The sequence below is a fragment of the Xenopus tropicalis genome, chromosome 9, assembly GCF_000004195.4.
Source record: "Xenopus tropicalis strain Nigerian chromosome 9, UCB_Xtro_10.0, whole genome shotgun sequence".
In the NCBI taxonomy this organism is placed as follows: Eukaryota; Metazoa; Chordata; class Amphibia; order Anura; family Pipidae; genus Xenopus; species Xenopus tropicalis.
In genome coordinates, this window is record NC_030685.2 from 71,767,826 (window position 1) to 71,789,813 (window position 21,988).

At 40.0% G+C, this 21,988-nt stretch overlaps 1 protein-coding gene across 4 annotated transcripts in view; it reads left to right on the forward strand.

Moving 5' to 3' along the window:
• kcnh7 (potassium voltage-gated channel subfamily H member 7) overlaps window positions 1–21,988 on the forward strand; it is a 235,827-nt gene that overhangs the window by 129,899 nt on the left and 83,940 nt on the right. For 2 of the 4 annotated variants that reach the window (XM_031893163.1, XM_031893164.1), the window contains exons 4-7: window positions 81–509; window positions 7,403–7,423; window positions 8,042–8,065; window positions 19,706–19,920. In XM_031893163.1, the coding sequence (XP_031749023.1) occupies window positions 81–509; window positions 7,403–7,423; window positions 8,042–8,065; window positions 19,706–19,920 (689 nt within the window). The remainder of the gene's footprint in view (window positions 1–80; window positions 510–7,402; window positions 7,424–8,041; window positions 8,066–19,705; window positions 19,921–21,988) is intronic. The other 2 variants (XM_031893165.1, XM_031893166.1) reach the window with 2 other exon arrangements.

Below are 21,988 nucleotides of genomic sequence, written 5' to 3' on the forward strand. Positions count from 1 at the left end.
GGATTTGGGGGCCTTTACCCTATGTGTATGGGTAACATCGAGTGTGATTGAAACATGTTCATTTGTCTCTATGCTTGCAGGGAAATTATTTGGAATCCAGTTTCCACAACTAAGACTTCTGAGCCACAGGAAGCAGTCGTTACCACAAGAAGACCCGGATGCCGTGATTGTAGATTCTTCAAAGCACAGTGATGACTCTATGGCAATGAAGCACTTTAAATCCCCCACAAAGGAGAGCTGCAGCCCTTCTGAGGCAGATGATACAAAAGCACTGATTGACTCCCATAAGTGTTCCACTTTAGTTAATGTAACGGGACCTCTTGACCATTCTTCACCAAAACGACAATGGGATCAGCTTTTCCCAGACAGACTTCATGCAGGGTCCCACATATCTCATGCTAGATCAAAAGACAGCGTTTGTAGTATGAGAAGAGCATCATCAGTACATGATATCGAAGGATTTAGCATTCATCCCAAGAGTGTCTTTAGAGACCGTCACGCAAGTGAAGGTATGATCATACATGGCAGGATCTCTGGGTTCCTCTTGGGGCCCAAACAAATGTATAACCGTGTGTACTTTATTTGTACTAAATGGGCATTTTTAAGTTCAGAAAGCTGTTTTCTATAAGCAAGTGGTACATAATACTAAGTTCTGTTTCTTCCAGTATTGGATTGTCATCGGCTAACTGTACATAGGATCTTTTTAAAAAGAAACCCAGATTAACCCTGACATTTCACCTCAAAACCCAAGCTTATAGAATGAATTGCCTGTTCCAATTTAATACATATTATTAGTGATGAACAAATCTGCTGCGTTTTGCTCTGCCAAAAAACGCACAAATCTTCAAAAGATTCTCAAAATGGCGAAAATGTTGCACATAAAAAAAAACAATTGTCGCTCACGTCGGTTTTGTGGGTGACAGTTGTTTGTTGCGCGGTAAAAATTAATGTGCAAATTTTGGCGCAAATAATCCGCCAATAGCAAAATGCGGAAATTCGCATCGAGTCCATGCCTGCCAGTTATGTCACCCATCACTACATATTGTCTATTATAGAATTAAATTTCACTGTATTAAATAGTCATTGTGGGGACCCAATTTAAACAACACTAGGGGGAGATTTACTAATCCACGAATCCGAATCCCGAAAGGGAAAAAATCGGATTGGAAACGGAAATTTTGCGACTTTTTTGTCGCCGTTGCGGTTTTTTCGTATTGAACGATTGTAAACGGCGGAAAAACCAATCCGATTTTTTCGCGCCGGTGACGAAAAAGTCGTGGAAAATATACAAAAAAGTCGGGACTACGATGAAAAAGTGGCAAAAATACCGATCATTAGGAAAAAAACGCATTCGGACGCCTTCGGACCATTCGTGGATTAGTAAATCTCCCCCTAGGTATCCAATTATAGGGTCCCAACCCAAAGGTTACAAATCACTGATCTACACTCTCCAAAAATCTGTGTCACTGCCCCCTACTTACTTCTCTTGGTGGTCCACACCTAATTGGAGATGAAAGAGAATTGAGCCTCACTGGAGGATTCTTTTCTTTTGCATGATAATTCAAGCACTGACCTTGGGGAGTTGGGGAAAGGTTTAATCAGGCAACCTTGCTTAAAAAATACAACCCTGATTGTCAAAGACAAGCATACTTTAACCCTTCATAATATATTAAAGTATACTGGGAGCTGTAGTTTAGCAACAATTGAGTGAGTCCCTTTAGGAACGACATTTGGCCTCTCTGTGATGTGAAGCAATCTCTATGCTAGGGGACATCAGAGAAAGCCTTTGTCTGCTACCTGCACAGATGTTATCGAGTGCACATAAAGGTTTGCATCCTTGCACATAACTTCAGCTAATTTGCATTACTACAGTCAGTTGAATCTCAGTTCAATGAAGCTTCATTCTTTAATTGCTCTGACAACCTACTAGGCAAGTAAGTCTCTAATTAGTTGCTTGGTTACAGCATTGGAATAAATTTGCCTAGCATTATTGTACATTATCTTACTGTACAAATTAAAAATGTGAATATCTTAAGTTGCGATACAAAAGGGCTCATTTAGAAACAGTGAAGCAGAGTGCAAAGTGAAAAAAGTTGATGCAAGCCGCCATGTTTATCTCACATGCATGTTAGGGACAGAGTCAGGCTGGGGTGTCTGGGGCCCACCGGAACTGCTACCAGGGGGCCCCCCACTCTAGTTGTGACATCAAACCCTCACCCCCCACTCTGTACCGCAACTTCTCCTTATGGCCACAATAGGGGGGATATTTGCCGGCACCTGCTGTCAGCAGGGTCAGGGTCAGCAGGGCCAGGGTCGCTGAAGGCTGGGTTTTTTCCCAGTGCCCCGCTGGCTCAGTCCGAGCACTCGCAGGTGCATGGTACATAGGAGCCCAGTCCTTACTGTCTGCCTTTGAGAAATGGTGAGTACCAGTGCCGTGGCCTATGATTTTGAATCCAATGTGAGGTGCAGAGCATAACTTTTCCCAAGACACGAGTGTTAAGTGAATGAAAACTCATTGAACTCATTAAATCTCTTGAACTTTTATCTGCCCGTTGTATATTACCTTTAGGCTAATTCCCCATGGAGAGATTAGTCGCTCGCTATAAATCTCTGCTACCGCAGGCAACTAATCTCTCTGAATTGCCTTTCCACTGGCAACAAAGGCAATTGTCAGTGGAAAGGCATACGCGTTGCTTCGTTTTTCCGAAGTCATGCAGAGTTTCCTCCTGCAGGCAACCTTAGGCCACTTTAGAAAAGGAAACAACATGTATGCCTTTCCACTGGCGATTGCCTTTGTTGCCAATGGAAAGGCAATTCAGAGAGATAATGTCACCCGAGGTACCAGAGATTTATTGTGGGTGGCTAATCTCTCTTTGGGGCATCAGCCTTAAATGTCATTATTGGCTAAGTACACACCTGTTGCCTGATATATTGACCTTCATTGGTAATGTGATAGGATGAAACCTTCATGGCCCAAAAATATTTGAGGTGCAGATTTTAAGCAGATAAACATAATCTATAAATATATATATTAACAAAAATGTTTCCATTTTATGTATAATGGACCTACAGCCACCATCTGTGGGGCACAGGTGGGAGTCCTGTCAGCTGGCTGAGGCCCAGATCTGCGTAGAGGTAAAAAGATGGAGCCTAATTGGTAGGGCCTGAAAGGATTGAACATGTGTTTGACTGGGATAGATCAGGGTAAGATGTGGATCATTCTACTTTGTTTATGGGCCCATCAGCCAGGGGGTTCAGTACCCACATTTGTACTAAAACGTACAGTTAAAAAGTTAAACTGTAACCTATTTGGAAGTAAGTTGTTAGTTTGGATGTACTTGAATAACTCTGTACAATCCTTTGTAAGTCATTGCACTACCCTTTGGCACCATCTAACTCAGTTACTGTAGGTGATACACAGGAGAGAAGCACTAAACCAGAGGCTTATAAATCAAGCTGACTCTATTACCACCATGCTTCCCATCCATGATTTACTGCTCTGTCCTTTTGCATCTACATCAAATGTATTAAAGTTGTTTACAAAGTTCACAGCATTTTTGTTACAGTCTCATATTCCCATAAACAATAATCCAAATACATTTACTTCAGACATCTAAGAATCTGAAGAGCACTGATTGGAATGGAGTTAGCGTAGCACTGTTGAAGTGGAATACAGAGAGCCCAATATATGTGACTGGAAATTCAGGACATTTTAGATCAATAGTTCCCAAACTTTGGGGCTGCCACCCCTGAGAGAACAAGGAAAGTGACAGAGAATGTCAGCATGAAGGTTATTTAGTGTGGGATGTGGGAAGAATGCCTATTTGCTCTTCTAGATACAATTAGGGCAAGATTTTGGAAGAATGCCATTTACTCTCCTAGATACCCATAGATTAAGGTGGACATGGTTTACTGTCCTGGATTTTCTAGGGGCTGTGTGTGATTGACTGTTATATCAATGTTTTCCTATATATGTTACCTTGTTTTATGCCAAGGGGAACCTTGAACAAAGACTGGTCCTGCCAAGGGGATCTTGAACGAATAAGACTACCACTTTTATACCATACCTCTGAAACCCAAGTAATGTAATGAATGTTCTCCACTCACCTATTACCAAATTCTCATTACATTATTTATAATTTTATTTCCTTAGTAATCATTGCTTTAGAAAGTCCTTTGTAAAACAGTTAGCAAATAGTTGGTTAAAGTTTAATCTATAATCTGTTGTATTTTCATCTCTGAAAAGATGCAAAGTAACCGACAAAACAATATCAACTCATTCTCTTAATGAGTGATGACTTTAGGAGTTTGAAGATATCTAACAATGCTATCTATGACTATTGCTAAATAATTGATTTTAGCATAGAAATATCTTCCCTCTTTGCAATATCTGCCTAACAGAAAAAGAAATATTTTTCCATTAATGAGCGGACTGGGATTTTTGCAACCTTACATCTTAACTTTGTGGCATAGGTCAAGAAGCTGGTGTTCACAAACAGTACATGTCTTGGTTCGCACAAATCAATGTTGCAATTAGCTATCGCCAACAGAAAACTATAGTAAGTAATGTACAGTAGGTGGCCTGTCAGCTAACAAATCCCCTATATTCAACATGTAGTCTGTTACTAGAGTATACAGTATTTTCTTTTTGTCAACTTCATGACTCCCATGATTACTTACAGGGTTAGCACTGGTGCTTTTTGTCAACACTGCATGTTCAAAAACAACTGAGATGGAGTAAGGAGTTATATAAAGTAAGCCCATTGTACCCTATCTCATTCAAGTATCTGGATATTATCTTCTATTTATTCTCATGGCCAACAAGCTACAGACTACATACGAATGCCTACATTATAGGAGTTATATAAAGTAAGCCCATTGTACCCTATCTCAGTCAAGTATCTGGATATTATCTTCTATTTATTCTCATGGCCAACAAGCTACAGACTACATGAGAACATTACAGGTGTCAACAATGCTAAAAGGGACTGCTGCATTGCAAATACTTGAAGGGGCTTTGCTTTGCATTAAGCTTGTAACATAATGTAGACTCTACATATATATTTAAGTTATTGGCTGGGTAAAAAATACAAATGAAGAAAAGTAACTCTATCTATTAAAATAATCATTAAAAAACACAATATGGAAAACATCTACCATTCTAACGACATGGTATGATTTGTTGCTAGTGAGTGGAATCATCTAGAACCCAGAAACATTCAAACAACTACTCAACTGCCAGTGCAGTAGAGAGCCAACCCCATATATTATAATGTAGCCCGTGTTGTGAGTTACGGGGTTAATGAGTGATAAGATTAATAAATGCCCTTCATAGATTTAAGGCATCAGTTAAAATAGAGATTAAACGAAGTATAATATATAATGGCAAATCTGTAAAGAACCATGACCTGTGCATTTTTGCTCTCATAAGTTCGTATATCAGCTTTACAACATATAGTAAATCAAACCACAGGGGCGCTGCTTTTTTGGAACAAGCTGCTTATCGATCTCTTTCGGTTCATTGTGTTCCAAGTGGAGGATTTCCCAAATGGATTTTCTGCTGTGTCCCTTTCCGCGTACGGAAATTCAGTGGCGTTAATTAGAAAGTGACCGTACAAGGGGAAAATGTTACAGGCCTGCCCTGCACCTGGTGCGAAACACTTGTTTTCAGACACCATTAAAAGTAGTGAATTATCTGTCTCTTGGGAATACGTGCAGGTGCGCTTCTCTCTATTGGAAGCCTATTATTGTATTAAGGCTTTTTTAATTTGTGTCGCCTGCTGTGATGTTTGTACAGAGACTTGTTTGCTAATTAGATCAGTTTGAAGGTTAGACCTGTATTGGAACATTACTAGCTTCCCCACTTGCCATTGTTATTGACTTTGGGGATACCAAATTAGTGTGTATATCCTTTAGGCCAGGGGTCCCCAAACTTTATTATTTGTGAGCCACAGTCAAATGTAAAAAGACTTGGAGAGCAACACAAACATCATAAATGTTCATGGAGGTGCTGAATAAGGTGTAAGATTGCCTATTAGGCAGCCTCTATGCACACTATCAGCTTACAGGGGGCTTTATTTGGTAGGAAATCTTGTTTTTATTCAACCAAAACTTGCCCCCAAGGAATTAAAAAATAACTCCCTGGTTTGGGGGCTCTGAGAGCAACATCCAAGGGGTTGGAGAGCAACATGTTGTCCCCGAGCCACTGGTTGGGGATCACTATTTTAGGCTAACGTCCCACTCAGAGATTAGTCAACAGTGATAGATCTCTACTAGCTCAGGTGACTAATCGCTTCTAAATGCCTTTCCACTGGCAACCAAAGAAATCGGCAATGGAAAGATCTACACACTTTGGTTTTCCATGAGAAGTTTCCTCCTGCAGGTAACTTTGCGCGACTTTAGAAAACCAAAGGGATGCATAGATCTTTCCATCGCCGATTGCAGGTCTCCAGCATTCTGGATAACGGGTCCCACACCAGTACATGAAGATAATGCTGTTCCAGCCATTCCATATCCTATTTCTAAGAATATTTAGAACACCAAATGCAATTTTACCCCAACTGACCTTCCAGAATTATTTTATAGAACAAATAGGTATTGCCCCCTAATGTCCCTAACCAGACTTTATGCTTGCCCTAGCCACCTAAGGGAGCTACCCCCCAGTTTGGAAACCACCTCTTTAAAGGCAGACCTTGCCCTTTGATTTGATTTGAATTTTGATTAAATCTGAACTTATACTATTGTGTTGAAATTATATATTTCTCTGAATAATGAAAAATATATAAGTTTAACCCACTTTCCAATATATTAATGAAACATTATCCATGATTTTCAAGTTATTTGCCAATACATTTTGCATCTGTAAGCAGTTTTCTGTCTGCCCACTGCTACTGCCTTGTCAGTTTGCCAGACTACAGAAACAATAAATCAGGGATCAGCTCTTCTCTAGCCGAGACTCCCGTTCCTACAATAGCTTGCATGCTTCTCTTATTCTAACATGTTCTTATTTAACACATTTCTAATTGCTCCATTTCTTTTAAAAAAAAACTCAATGCACCGTGCCAAATGTTATGCAGCATTCTGGAAATCCGAAAGATATGGAGTGATTACCTAAATGATCTTTAACATTGGTAGCATGCGTAATTTAACTGGCTACTAACGTACACCAAGGTAATATAGAAAATCTTTCTCGTTATAGTACTTGCCCTTGGGTGCTGAACAGGGGAACATTGATTTACAGATACTGCAGAAAATGTATGCTGCTTTACCCAGCAAGAACAAACTGTTATTATTCCTATCGTATTTCATATATAAAATAAATCAATAGTTTTCCAAAAGCATGTGCCTTTCTGATGTCAAAGCATTTAGTTTCTTCTCTCTCTTCTTTTTTCGTGAATATCAGACAATGGCCGTGATTTCAAAGGTAATGTATCACTGCCAAATGCCTTTTTTAATGCCTATCGTGCCACATTATTTGGCATGTAAACTTGCTTGCTGCATGATCTATATGATGTTGTGCTCCTGCTGATAAGGACCACAAGTAATCCAACATGGCTAGCCTATCGCTTTAGCTTTCCTTTGTTTAGAACAATGCTGCATTATGTCAGTGAAACATCTAGAACAGCGGTTCTCTACCTGTGGGACGGAACCCCTTTGGGGGTCGAACAACCCTTTTACAGGGGTCCCCTAAGACCATTGAAAAACACATATTTCCGATGGTCTTAGGAATAATTTTATGGTTAGGGGTCACCACACCATTAGGAAGGTTGAGAACCACTGGTCTAGAAGTTGAATAAAATAGAATAATCTACATTCTACTGAGCATGGCCGTAAACTTTATGTACAAATGTGCTTCATTATTGATATATTTATTTTTCATTTTGCAGGATCACACTCACAATGTAAAATAGTTAACCGGTTTGCTGCCATTAGTTCCATTTTGTAATGTTTTCCTTACTCTTCTGGCAGCAAACGGATAAATTAATAGACACAAACTGGCACCTTGGCTTCATTTGCTCCTCTTTTGTCTCCTTAAAACTAGTTTCACATTCCTGGATGACAGGGGGTATGGCTTTTAACGTTTACTCTAGATCAAAACATGCATGCTTATCTTTAGTGAAATACATCACCCACTGAACTGTTTCACAAGTATTTTTTATTGCTTAAACAACAAACAGAAATATGAAATGAGTAAAACAATGGGCAAGCAAAAGAAAGAACATTTATTTGGCCATTAAAAATTCAAAATAAGGTAAAATTCTTCTAAACTGTATAAACAGGCACACTAATTTTGGAGTGCATTTATGTTGTTCAATTCACTAGTTTATTGACTGAGGTATGTATATTTTGAGTGGATAGATGAACTTCCACACTCTTTCGGAAAGAGTGTCTGAAAGAGTGTTGGAAGTTCAACGTCATTTTTAAGGTGTGCATGGGAAATATGCAGAATGTGCCTTTGCAGCGCAGACACTGGGCGAGTTTCAATTTGATGAGAAAGACTTATCCAGATTCCAGATTTGTTTCATAGAAGCAGATGCAATTCAATGAGAAAAAAACTTCTCACTGTTTATCACATGAAAACTATATTGAAGTCAATGGGAAAAAAAACTTGGCCTGAATTTTTTTTTCTTCAAATTGAATCTCGCCCATAAGTATTCTTGTGATAAACCATAAAATAACTTTTTATCATGGAATTGAAGCTGGCCCATTGTGGGTTAAAGCTTCTTTTGCAGTCTAGTCAATACATAGACCTCATCCATTCAACATTACAGATATATGAAGGTATTAGAAGACACAATTGTATAGTCACCTTGATTTAATCCAAGAGTATTTAAGTAAGGGAAGTGAGTACTTACTCACTTTACTTACTTAAATACTCTTGGATTAAATCAAGGTGACTATACAATTGTGTCTTCATATACCTTCATAACATGCCATAACATTTTGATTTAATCCAAGGGAAGTAAGGGAAGTGAGTACTTACTCACTTTACTTACTTAAATACTCTTGGATTAAATCAAGGTGACTATACAATTGTGTCTTCATATACCTTCATAACATGCCATAACATTTTGATTTAATCCAAGGGAAGTAAGGGAAGTGAGTACTTACTCACTTTCCTTACTTAAATACTCTTGGATTAAATCAAGGTGACTATACAATTATGTCTTCATATGCCTTCATAATATGCCATAACTTGCCTAAATGCTAGGCTTCCAGAAGTATTATGTTGTATATAAATTTATTTAATCTTGATTCCCTGAAGAGCTGGCTACCAAGTTTTCCAAACATTCCTTTTCAATGTGGTGTTAGAGAAGCTAAAACCCTCAACTTTTCTTAAAGGTGCAGAAATCTGATAGGGTAATAGTCAATGAGGGATTATAGGCAAGTCCATAGCACCATGAAGACTGGTCTTACTATCCACTGTCTTGGTTTCCCTAAGAGTTGGCTACCAAGTGTCCCAAACATTACTTTTCATTGTGGTGTTTTAGAAGATAAAATCCTTGACTCTTCTTAAAAGTGAAGAAAGCTGGTAGGGTCATAGTCAAGTAAAGGTCATAAAAGAGCCCTCAGCACCATGGAGGTACCCATAAGAATACAAAATAATATTGCAAAAGGCATAGACATTGTAACCCTTGTTTTACTGTATACGTCAGTCTGCTTTATCTATTTTTGAACTTCCAAAGTTTTCAGGGGGTTGATGTTTTATTTGGCAGTACAAATGCTTCTAGGGGAGTATTCCAGATTGTCTTCTCACCCTTCGGTACCTATGCCCTTCGCTATGTCAGTATGCAGATGGAACACTCGCTATCACAAATTACTTCATTGTGCTATCCCAGAATAGATCCCTGCTGGATTTTCGTATCTGGATTCATAGGGGTTCTTTTGGTTTAGATATTTAGAGTCATTCAATCAAATTAAACCCTAGGAACAGGATTTAGCAAATGGAACTTGGATGGTTTGGAAAGCCAGTGCTCCATCTGTAGTCGTGTTCTTTCTTTTACTTGCAAGCTACATCGTAGGCGTATCTTGTGCCCAACAATTAAAAAGAAATAAGTATTATAAAATAGAAATGTTATAGTCTGCATTTCTATTTCTAAGGAGGACTTTAACAAGCTTTCTTGTTAAGTAGGGTATAAAAAATGCGTTATTTCCATTTGTAGAGCATTGTTAGAAGCAAATGGTTCAGTGGGGTATTTCAACGTGAATTTTCCAGCTTGCATGCTGTGTATGATTACATTGTAGCACAACACTGGGTGCTTACTAACCGCCATATGTACTTGTTTCTTGTTCTCGTGGAGTCACTAATATTCTAGCCAAGTGCTTGATTATATGAATCATGCTTTTAACCTCTATGGTTTTCAGAAGTCCTTATGATCTGTGGGTATCATTTAAAGCAAAAGCATTGTATCATCATAACAGCATTGTGTATGTTTCACTGTGTGCTCCCTCTGTGTGTGTGTGTTTTGTTTGCACTAAGATACTGTTTCAGTAAGTTGGCACTGAACGGGTGAGAAACATTTGCTATTTAAGTGTAACTGCCAATTCAGCCCCGTTGGCAAGTGCATTGACTGACTTTTGTGTTGGATCACAATGCGATCCCAGGTCATTCAGTCTAAGGGGCTGATTTACTTACCCACGAACGGGTCGAATGGAGTCCGATTGCGTTTTTTTCGTAATGATTGGTATTTTGCGATTTTTTCGTATGTTTTGCGATTTTTTCGGATTCTTTACGAATTTTTCGTTACCAATACGATTTTTGCGTAAAAACGCGAGTTTTCCTATCCATTACGAAAGTTGCGTAAAAAGTTGCGCATTTTTCGTAGCGTTAAAACTTACGCGAAAAGTTGCGCATTTTTCGCGTAAGTTTTAACGCTACGAAAAATGCGCAACTTTTTACGCAACTTTCGTAATGGATACGAAAAACTCGCGTTTTTACGCAAAAATCGTATTGGTAACGAAAAATTTGTAAAGAATCCGAAAAAATCGCAAAACATACGAAAAAGTCGCAAAATGTTCGTTTTCAAGTCGGAACTTTTCCAATTCGGGTCGGATTCGTGGGTTAGTAAATCAGCCCCTAAGGCTGAGGTTTATTTCATTCTACAAGTAAGACTTGCTTATACAAAAACTACAAGGTCTAGAAGAAATAGATGTAAATAACGGAAAATTGTAACACTTCCACCATGTAAACCTTTGCAATATTATTGGGTCTCTCCATTTTTGTGAAGACAATTACTGAAAATGTTTTTTTTTTCATATACTGAATTGGAAGATGAAGCAAAGAGCATTAGCAAAGGCTGCATTTCTACCTTTCAGTGTTATTTATGATTAGTGACAAATTAAAGAAGAGAAAATCCAATTTGCTGCAGATCTCTTCTGCTAATCCACAATTACAAAAATATGTTTTCCATGCTGATTAGTTCAGTGGGCTATCAAGCCACGGGAGAAGTACATGGAAACGGATAAACCAAGTAAAGCTGAAATTGTGATATACAGGTATGGGACCTGTTATTCAGAATTCTCAGGACCTGGGGTATTCCAGATAAGGGATCTTTCTGTAATTAGATCCCAATACAATACTTACTAAGTCTATTGAAACATAATTTCAACATTAAATAAGCCTAATAGCATTGGTTTTTCCTCCAATAAGGGGTAATTATATCTTAGTTGGGATCAAGTACAGGTACTGTTTTATTATTACAGAGAAAAGGGAATCATTTAACCATTAAATAAACCCAATAGGGCTGTTCTGCCCCCAATAAGGGGTAATTATATCTTAGTTGGGATCAAGTACAGGTACTGTTTTATTATTACAGAGAAAAGGCAATCATTTAACCATTAAATAAACCCAATAGGGCTGTTCTGCCCCCAATAAGGGGTAATTATATCTTAGTTGGGATCAAGTACAGGTACTGTTTTATTATTACAGAGAAAAGGCAATCATTTAACCATTAAATAAACCCAATAGGGCTGTTCTGCCCCAATAAGGGGTAATTATATCTTAGTTGGGATCAAGTACAGGTACTGTTTTATTATTACAGAGAAAAGGGAATCATTTAACCATTAAATAAACCCAATAGGGCTGTTCTGCCCCCAATAAGGGGTAATTATATCTTAGTTGGGATCAAGTACAGGTACTGTTTTATTATTACAGAGAAAAGGGAATCATTTAACCATTAAATAAACCCAATAGGGCTGTTCTGCCCCCAATAAGGGGTAATTATATCTTAGTTGGGATCAGGTACAGGTACTGTTTTATTATTACAGAGAAAAGGGAATCATTTAACCAATAAATAAACCCAATAGGGCTGTTCTGCCCCCAATAAGGGGTAATTATATCTTAGTTGGGATCAAGTACAGGTACAGTTTTATTATTACAGAGAAAAGGGAATCATTTAACCATTAAATAAACCCAATAGGAATGTTCTGCCCCAATAAGGGGTAATTATATCTTAGTTGGGATCAAGTACAGGTACTGTTTTATTATTACAGAGAAAAGGGAATCATTTAACCAATAAATAAACCCAATAGGGCTGTTCTGCCCCCAATAAGGGGTAATTATATCTTAGTTGGGATCAAGTACAGGTACTGTTTTATTCAGAGAAAAAAGGAAATCACTTTTAAATATTAGAATTATTTGTTTATAATGGAGTCTGTGGGAGATGGCCTTCCCATAATTTGGAGCTTTCTGAATAACGTGTTTCTGGATAACAGATCCCATACCTATATATATATATGGGTCTATATATTTTTATACAAGGGTTACAGCAGTTCTTTCAAACAGTAAAAATTCATAATTCAAAAAGTTGTGCCCAGTAAACATTTGTAAATCAGTAGTTAAAGGACAAGTAAAGGATAATTCGCTGGGGGGGGGGGGGTAGCAAAAAGGTAGACACCCCAGTCAATGACACTGTTAGATTTTTCCTGGCCCTCTTTTCTTTTTTTTGTTAACTTTTATATTCACCAGTACTTTTTTGAGTAGAATTCAGCATTTGGGTGAATTCAGAAATGTTGGAGTCAGTACTTCCTAGTTGAAAATAGTATTTATTCATTTTTTGCGTTATGATTTTTTGTTTACACTTTTTAACACTATTTTTATTGAAAAAAACTGAATTGCCTCACTTTATTTGTCATTCTGTATGTAACAGAAAATCTATTGCAAGTGCAGAATTAATCCTCAGTACTTGTACTGCTTGTTTGATAAACAGGATATCAATTCCATGACAAAACACATATTTATATCTGGCAGAATATGTTTTACATTTGTGTATTTCTGTAAGAAAATGGATAAAATGTTATAAAAATCTGTCTAGCACAAATCAGGCAATCTATAAATAAGTCTGTTGACTGCTTTTCTGTAGCACTTTCCAGCCCTTGTGAACTACATTGTGTTGATTTTAAAGGCCAATTAAAATGGGTTGTGCACTTTTAAATTAACTTTTAGTACGAGGGTCAGTGCTGTTCTGAGACAATGTGCATTTGGTATTCATATTTTATTATTTGTGGGTTTTTCATGATTTAGCTATTTAGCTCTGCAGTTTGCAATTTTAGCAATTATCTGGTTTCTATGGTCCAAATTATCCTGGTTTGAATGAAAAAACTGGATCAAGAATAATAGGGGGACTGAATTAAAAGATAAATAACAAAGAGTAACACTATACAATTCAATACAATTTTAGCCTCAAAGAGCAATAGTTTTTGGGCTGCTGGGGTCAGTGACCCCCATTTAAAAGCTGGAAAGAGTCTGGGAAGGAAAAAAAAAAAATATATATATATATATAATACATTCTAATACAGGCACTCACGTATAATTCTGAAGCCAATGTGCCTGGGTGCAGTATAGCAGATATCACATAGACCATAACGATAGATTCTGCACTCACAGGACTTAAATAAAAGTGGTAATTTATTGTATATATATATATATCCAAAAAAGACCAGCAACACCGAATTATATTCCAAAAACAATCAATTGTGTATTAAAAACGCATGAACAGCCATAAGGAAAACATGTGCATCAGTTATAGGAAAGGGCCCTAGAAGAAAAGAATCAGAAAGACAAGGAGAGATTATAGGGAGGCTCAGACTTTATGTGTGTAGAGCTGCGGCACAGGGAACATTGGAGAAACCCTTGTTTGGTTTTTTTGCTTGCTTTTACAATTTAATGATAATTCAGTGATTAATACAATTCAATTTTTGCCTTTATTTAACCACACAGACACTATTTCTTAGAGACGGTTCTCTAGTTTACAAGTTAAGAACCAATAAGGAATTTGTTTCATTTTGATCTTATAGATGTTGGGCTGAAATAATCCCTGTTGATTCAGCTTGTGCCGATCTATAAATTGGTATTGTGTACAGTTCATTCTCCCATGGATTAGAAGGGCAAATGAAAGATGAATATAGAATCCTAATGCAATGCTTTATGACGATTTTTTTATTTAGCACAAATTATGGGCTTGGTGAGTCCATTTTATTTTAGTTTTGAATCAGAGTAGAAGAAGGGAGGTTCCTATAAATATTCGGAAAGGATTTTTTACTGTGAGAGCTGTGAAGTTGTGGGATTCCCTCCCCGAATCAGTTGTACTGGCTGATACATTATATAGCTTTAAGAAGGGGCTGGATGGATTCTTAGCAAGTGAGAGAATACAGGGTTATGGGGGATAGCTCTCAGTACAAGTGAGGGAATACAGGGGTAGGGGAGATAGCTCTCAGTACAAGTGAGGGAATACAGGGGTATGGGAGATAGCTCTCAGTACAAGTGAGGGAATACAGGGGTATGGGAGATAGCTCTCAGTACAAGTGAGGGAATACAGGGGTATGGGAGATAGCTCTTAGTACAAGTGAGGGAATACAGGGGTATGGGAGATAGCTCTCAGTACAAGTGAGGGAATACAGGGGTAGGGGAGATAGCTCTCAGTACAAGTGAGGGAATACAGGGGTATGGGAGATAGCTCTCAGTACAAGTGAGGGAATACAGGGGTATGGGAGATAGCTCTCAGTACAAGTGAGGGAATACAGGGGTATGGGAGATAGCTCTCAGTACAAGTGAGGGAATACAGGGGTATGGGAGATAGCTCTCAGTACAAGTGAGGGAATACAGGGGTAGGGGAGATAGCTCTCAGTACAAGTGAGGGAATACAGGGGTAGGGGAGATAGCTCTCAGTACAAGTGAGGGAATACAGGGGTATGGGAGATAGCTCTCAGTACAAGTGAGGGAATACAGGGGTAGGGAAGATAGCTCTCAGTACAAGTGAGGGAATACAGGGGTAGGGGAGATAGCTCTCAGTACAAGTGAGGGAATACAGGGGTAGGGGAGATAGCTCTCAGTACAAGTGAGGGAATACAGGGTTATGGGAGATAGCTCTCAGTACAAGTGAGGGAATACAGGGGTATGGGAGATAGCTCTCAGTACAAGTGAGGGAATACAGGGTTATGGGAGATAGCTCTCAGTACAAGTGAGGGAATACAGGGGTATGGGAGATAGCTCTCAGTACAAGTGAGGGAATACAGGGTTATGGGAGATAGCTCTCAGTACAAGTGAGGGAATACAGGGGTATGGGAGATAGCTCTCAGTACAAGTGAGGGAATACAGGGTTATGGGAAATAGCTCTCAGTACAAGTGAGGGAATACAGGGGTATGGGAGATAGCTCTCAGTACAAGTGAGGGAATACAGGGTTATGGGAAATAGCTCTCAGTACAAGTGAGGGAATACAGGGGTATGGGAGATAGCTCTCAGAACAAGTGAGGGAATACAGGGTTATGGGAAATAGCTCTCAGTACAAGTGAGGGAATACAGGGGTATGGGAGATAGCTCTCAGTACAAGTGAGGGAATACAGGGGTATGGGAGATAGCTCTCAGAACAAGTGAGGGAATACAGGGGTAGGGAAGATAGCTCTCAGTACAAGTGAGGGAATACAGGGGTAGGGGAGATAGCTCTCAGAACAAGTGAGGGAATACAGGGGTAGGGGAGATAGCTCTCAGAACAAGTGAGGGAATACAGGGGTAGGGAAGATAGCTCTCAGTACAAGTGAGGGAATACAGGGGTAGGGGAGATAGCTCTCAGTACAAGTGAGGGAATACAGGGGTATGGGAGATAGCTCTCAGTACAAGTGAGGGAATACAGGGGTAGGGGAGATAGCTCTCAGTACAAGTGAGGGAATACAGGGGTAGGGAGATAGCTCTCAGTACAAGTGAGGGAATACAGGGGTAGGGAGATAGCTCTCAGTACAAGTGAGGGAATACAGGGGTATGGGAGATAGCTCTCAGTACAAGTGAGGGAATACAGGGGTATGGGAGATAGCTCTCAGTACAAGTGAGGGAAAACAGGGGTATGGGAGATAGCTCTCAGTACAAGTGAGGGAATACAGGGGTATGGGAGATAGCTCTCAGTACAAGTGAGGGAATACAGGGGTATGGGAGATAGCTCTCAGTACAAGTGAGGGAATACAGGGGTATGGGAGATAGCTCTCAGTACAAGTGAGGGAATACAGGGGTATGGGAGATAGCTCTCAGTACAAGTGAGGGAATACAGGGGTAGGGGAGATAGCTCTCAGTACAAGTGAGGGAATACAGGGGTATGGGAGATAGCTCTCAGTACAAGTGAGGGAATACAGGGTTATGGGAGATAGCTCTCAGTACAAGTGAGGGAATACAGGGGTAGGGGAGATAGCTCTCAGTACAACTGAGGGAATACAGGGGTATGGGAGATAGCTCTCAGTACAAGTGAGGGAATACAGGGGTATGGGAGATAGCTCTCAGTACAAGTGATGGAATACAGGGGTAGGGGAGATAGCCCTCAGTACAAGTGAGGGAATACAGGGGTATGGGAGATAGCTCTCAGTACAAGTGAGGGAATACAGGGGTATGGGAGATAGCCCTCAGTACAAGTGAGGGAATACAGGGGTATGGGAGATAGCTCTCAGTACAAGTGAGGGAATACAGGGTTATGGGAGATAGCTCTCAGTACAAGTGAGGGAATACAGGGGTATGGGAGATAGCTCTCAGTACAAGTGAGGGAATACAGGGGTAGGGGAGATAGCTCTCAGTACAAGTGAGGGAATACAGGGTTATGGGAGATAGCTCTCAGTACAAGTGAGGGAATACAGGGGTAGGGGAGATAGCTCTCAGTACAAGTGAGGGAATACAGGGGTAGGGGAGATAGCGCTCAGTACAAGTGAGGGAATACAGGGGTAGGGGAGATAGCTCTCAGTACAAGTGAGGGAATACAGGGTTATGGGAGATAGCTCTCAGTACAAGTGAGGGAATACAGGGGTATGGGAGATAGCTCTCAGTACAAGTGAGGGAATACAGGGGTATGGGAGATAGCTCTCAGTACAAGTGAGGGAATACAGGGTAGGGGAGATAGCCCTCAGTACAAGTGAGGGAATACAGGGGTATGGGAGATAGCTCTCAGTACAAGTGAGGGAATACAGGGTTATGGGAGATAGCTCTCAGTACAAGTGAGGGAATACAGGGGTAGGGGAGATAGCTCTCAGTACAAGTGAGGGAATACAGGGGTAGGGGAGATAGCTCTCAGTACAAGTGAGGGAATACAGGGGTATGGGAGATAGCTCTCAGTACAAGTGAGGGAATACAGGGGTATGGGAGATAGCTCTCAGTACAAGTGAGGGAATACAGGGGTAGGGGGGATAGCTCTCAGTACAAGTGAGGGAATACAGGGGTAGGGGGGATAGCTCTCAGTACAAGTGAGGGAATACAGGGTTATGGGAGATAGCTCTCAGTACAAGTGAGGGAATACAGGGTAGGGGAGATAGCCCTCAGTACAAGTGAGGGAATACAGGGTAGGGGAGATAGCTCTCAGTACAAGTGAGGGAATACAGGGTTATGGGAGATAACTCTCAGTACAAGTGAGGGAATACAGGGGTATGGGAGATAGCTCTCAGTACAAGTGAGGGAATACAGGGTTATGGGAGATAGCTCTCAGTACAAGTGAGGGAATACAGGGTTATGGGAGATAGCTCTTGGTACAAGTTGATTGCCATCTCTGAGTCAGAAAGGAATTTTTTCCCCTCTGCGGCAAATTAGAGAGGCTTCAGGTGGGGTTTTTTGCCTTCCTCATGATCAGCTAGCAGTTAGGCAGGTTATATATAGGCATTATGGTTGAACGTGATGGACGTATGTTTTTTCAACCTAACTTACTATGTATTTGAGAACGTTGTTCCTTGAGGCTATCATAAAGTTGCTTTATCAGTGTTGCCCTTGGGGTCTATCCTATACAGATATATTTAAAATATGGAAGGATGTTGCATTCTATGTGCCTGTTGCTTGGGTAAGAGTATGTCCAACACATAATGAGCTTTACAGTTTTACTTTTCTGCTTCTTTAGATCTGATTCAGAACACACTAAGGGGCCTATTTATTATGCTGTGTAAATTAAATTCGCCAAAAAAAACAGTGTAAAAAGCTGTGTAAAAAAAATGGATACGTTTTCCATCCGAATGCCAAATTTTACGCCGTTATTTTCCGTATGTTCCGGCAGAAGAAAAAATGTGTAAAAAAATTACACTGATTTTCTGTTGGTTTTTACACTGAGAATTCTGGCGATGTGTGCTGAATTTTGACGCCATTTTTTGCACAGCATAAGGAATCTGTCCCTTAATTCACATTTCAAACATTGGGCAGTTCTGTGTGCATTTTGGAGAAATCAGTTTAAATATTTGTGATTCTAAAGCATTTTTCCTTACTATGTTACCAAATACTAATTCAGATACTAATTTGAAATGAATTCAGTACTAATTCAGACTACATTGCTCCTGGATCATTTGTGCTAAAAAAAAAAAAAAGTCTGAAACATATTTCATATGTAGCATGAATCTTCACCTATTTATTGACTTTTTGTATCCAAATTGTACGTCTGAAATAACCCTAGTAGTGTTAAAGAGCCACCAATTTCCCCACAGATTTGGTATAACTGGTGAGTTGGTTCTATCCCATGGGAGCAATGGTTCTTCTAGCTCTGTATGATGCCTTTATGCAATGGATACACCATAATTGATGTTCATATTGACATACAGTATATGTGCAGTATTGATTACATTGTAAGTAGAGTGTTGGACCCTACTGTACCCCTACAACAAGGTTGGTAGAATATTTTTAGTTTGATTAGTGTGTAATTAAAGTAAAACTGCAGTACTTCATTACTGTTATGGATGGTAGTATATGTTTTTCCTGACATAAATGTCTCCTTCTATAGCAGAGTTTTACAGCTAAAGCTGCCATTGAAGGTCCAACCTTTGGCCTGGGCTCCCCTTGTCACCTAAACTGACCTTCAAACTGGACTTTTAGGTGTATGAAGGAGAACAAATAACTGTTTTCCTCAATTTTCACCCTAACTGGCCTTCACACTAAGCCTCTACCACCTCTGTTTTAAACCCCACCTAGTGGGGCAACCCAAAGTTTGAAAATCTCTGAGATTAAAGGCCGCATGTTTGGGTGGATATATGTGGGAGGTACCTGATAGAAAGAAAGAAAATATAAGTGGAATTATGAGTAGTAGTGTAATGTTGACTGGGTAGCTGAGAATAAAGTGTCAGAATGAAAGACATATTAATGCTTATTCATTGTTTCCACCCAAGAGCTAAGCAATCCACCTTCTTAAGGGCTACAATTCTCATTCGGTGTTATTCTTTACTGCATTTTCAAGCTTGTATTGATCACCTGTTTCTCTGACCTACTTTCAGGCCCATTTAACCATATCAAATCCAGCCTCCTGGGATCAACTTCAGACTCAAACCTGAACAAATACAGCACCATCAACAAAATACCCCAACTTACATTAAACTTTTCAGACGTAAAAAATGAAAAAAAGGCTTCATCCCCTCCTTCTTCCGAGAAAACGATTATAGCACCCAAGGTCAAAGAACGAACTCACAACGTCACTGAAAAGGTTACCCAGGTAAGATAAATCATAGTGAAAAATGTCACTAGAATTTATTTAGTGTGTATGTGTTTAGTCTGTAGGGATTATTTCTTCTGTATTCTTTACACCAGCGTTTTTCAACCGCTGTTGTGCCGCGAGATGTTGCCTGGTGTGCCGTAGGCAGGGCCGCAATTTTTACTTTAAAAAAAAAATCCGGGCCCTGTCATTGGTTGCGCCCCGTGTGTACGGGTGACGTCAGTACGCACGGGGCGCAACGTTATAAAAGGGCCTGTGTGCGGTCGCGTGTAGGCAGAAGTGCAGAGGCGGCGCGCGTGAGGGGAAGATGCTGCTGATGCCGCCGAAGAGTAAAATGCTGCTGGGCACCAATGTATTAGGGGGGCCACAGGGCACACTGACTTATGGGGGCACTGCTGCTGGGCACCAATGTACTAGGGGGGCTGGCTCTTGGCACCAATGTACTGGGGGGCACTGCTGCTGGGCACCAATGTACTAGGGGGGCACTGCTCTTGGCACCAATGTACTAGGGGGCACTGCTGCTGGGCACCAATGTACTAGGGGGGCACTGCTCTTGGCACCAATGTACTAGGGGGGCACTGCTGCTGGGCACCAATGTACTAGGGGGGCACTGCTCTTGGCACCAATGTACTGGGGGGCACTGCTGCTGGGCACCAATGTACTAGGGGGGCACTGCTCTTGGCACCAATGTACTAGGGGGCACTGCTGCTGGGCACCAATATACTAGGGGGGCACTGCTCTTGGCACCAATGTACTAGGGGGCACTGCTGCTGGGCACCAATATACTAGGGGGGCACTGCTCTTGGCACCAATGTACTAGGGGGGGCACTGCTGCTGGGCACCAATGTACTAGGGGGGCACTGCTCTTGGAATAAATGTACTAGGGGGGCACTGCTGCTGGGCACCAGTGTACTAGGGGGGCACTGCTGCTGGGCACAGAGTTAAATTTTTTAACACTTTCTAATGGTGGTGTGCCTCGTGATTTTTTTCATGAAACAAGTGTGCCTTTGCCCAAAAAAGGTTGAAAAACACTGCTTTACACCAACGCCATAGCAAATTATAATGTACTGTTTATCTTCAGTGAAATGAATGTCACCTCTAGCTACATTTACTACTAAAGGTTTAACCCTTTAAGTGCCAGCCGAATTCGTCATTTCGGTTCCCCCCAGTGCCAGACGTTTTTTAAGCATTTTGTACTCATTCACTTTAACAATGTTTTTTGGTAGGAAAACCTCCATGAAACTAGGGAAATTATATATCGTTTTTTTCGTCACTAATTGGGCTTCGACATACATACCAAATTTTATAACTTTTCTGGAGATATGATGTGTATTTTGGGTGAATTATGTAAAAAAAAAATAAAATTATGAAAAATTTCTGTATATTTTGAGTTTTTTTTCCATAGAAAAGTTAATTTTACAAACTTTTTTTTGTTGTTTGTAAAAGCCCTGATACTCCCAAGTCCAACGATACCAAATATGTGGTGGTACCCCACAGTTCCTGTCCAGAAGTAACCCCCAAACTAAAGCAATACTTAGTACAATATCACACCAGAACAAAGCGGAAAAGCGCTTGTAACAGTTGATGCAGCATAACTTATATGTAAATCTAAAATATCCCCTCATGTTTGGTATCTTTAGAAACTACAGACCTTCAGGTTTCTAGGTGCAATGTAGTTTTCACTAAAAAGCCAAATACCTTTTGTCAGTGCATTGTGAAATTTGGAAGTTTTTTTGACATTTTTTTTTTTTTCTAAAACGTAAACTTGGACGCATGATCAAATGTGGATTTGACAAAAAAAAATATCATAAAAATTTTCTAACAAAGGCAAATTTGAAAGACAAATTTCTACTGAATAAAATGATGCCCCATATGTATGGGTGCACATAAAGACATGGGCACCAAACACTCCAAAGCAGGGGCAATGCACAAGGGCAATTACAGCTAAAAATGTGGGTGCTGTGCTCTATGTGCACTACCTGCAGTTTTTCAGTGTTAACCCCCCCTACTTGTGAAATAACCCCCACAAACTATATATTTCTGAAAAGTGCACACCTTCAGCTATTCA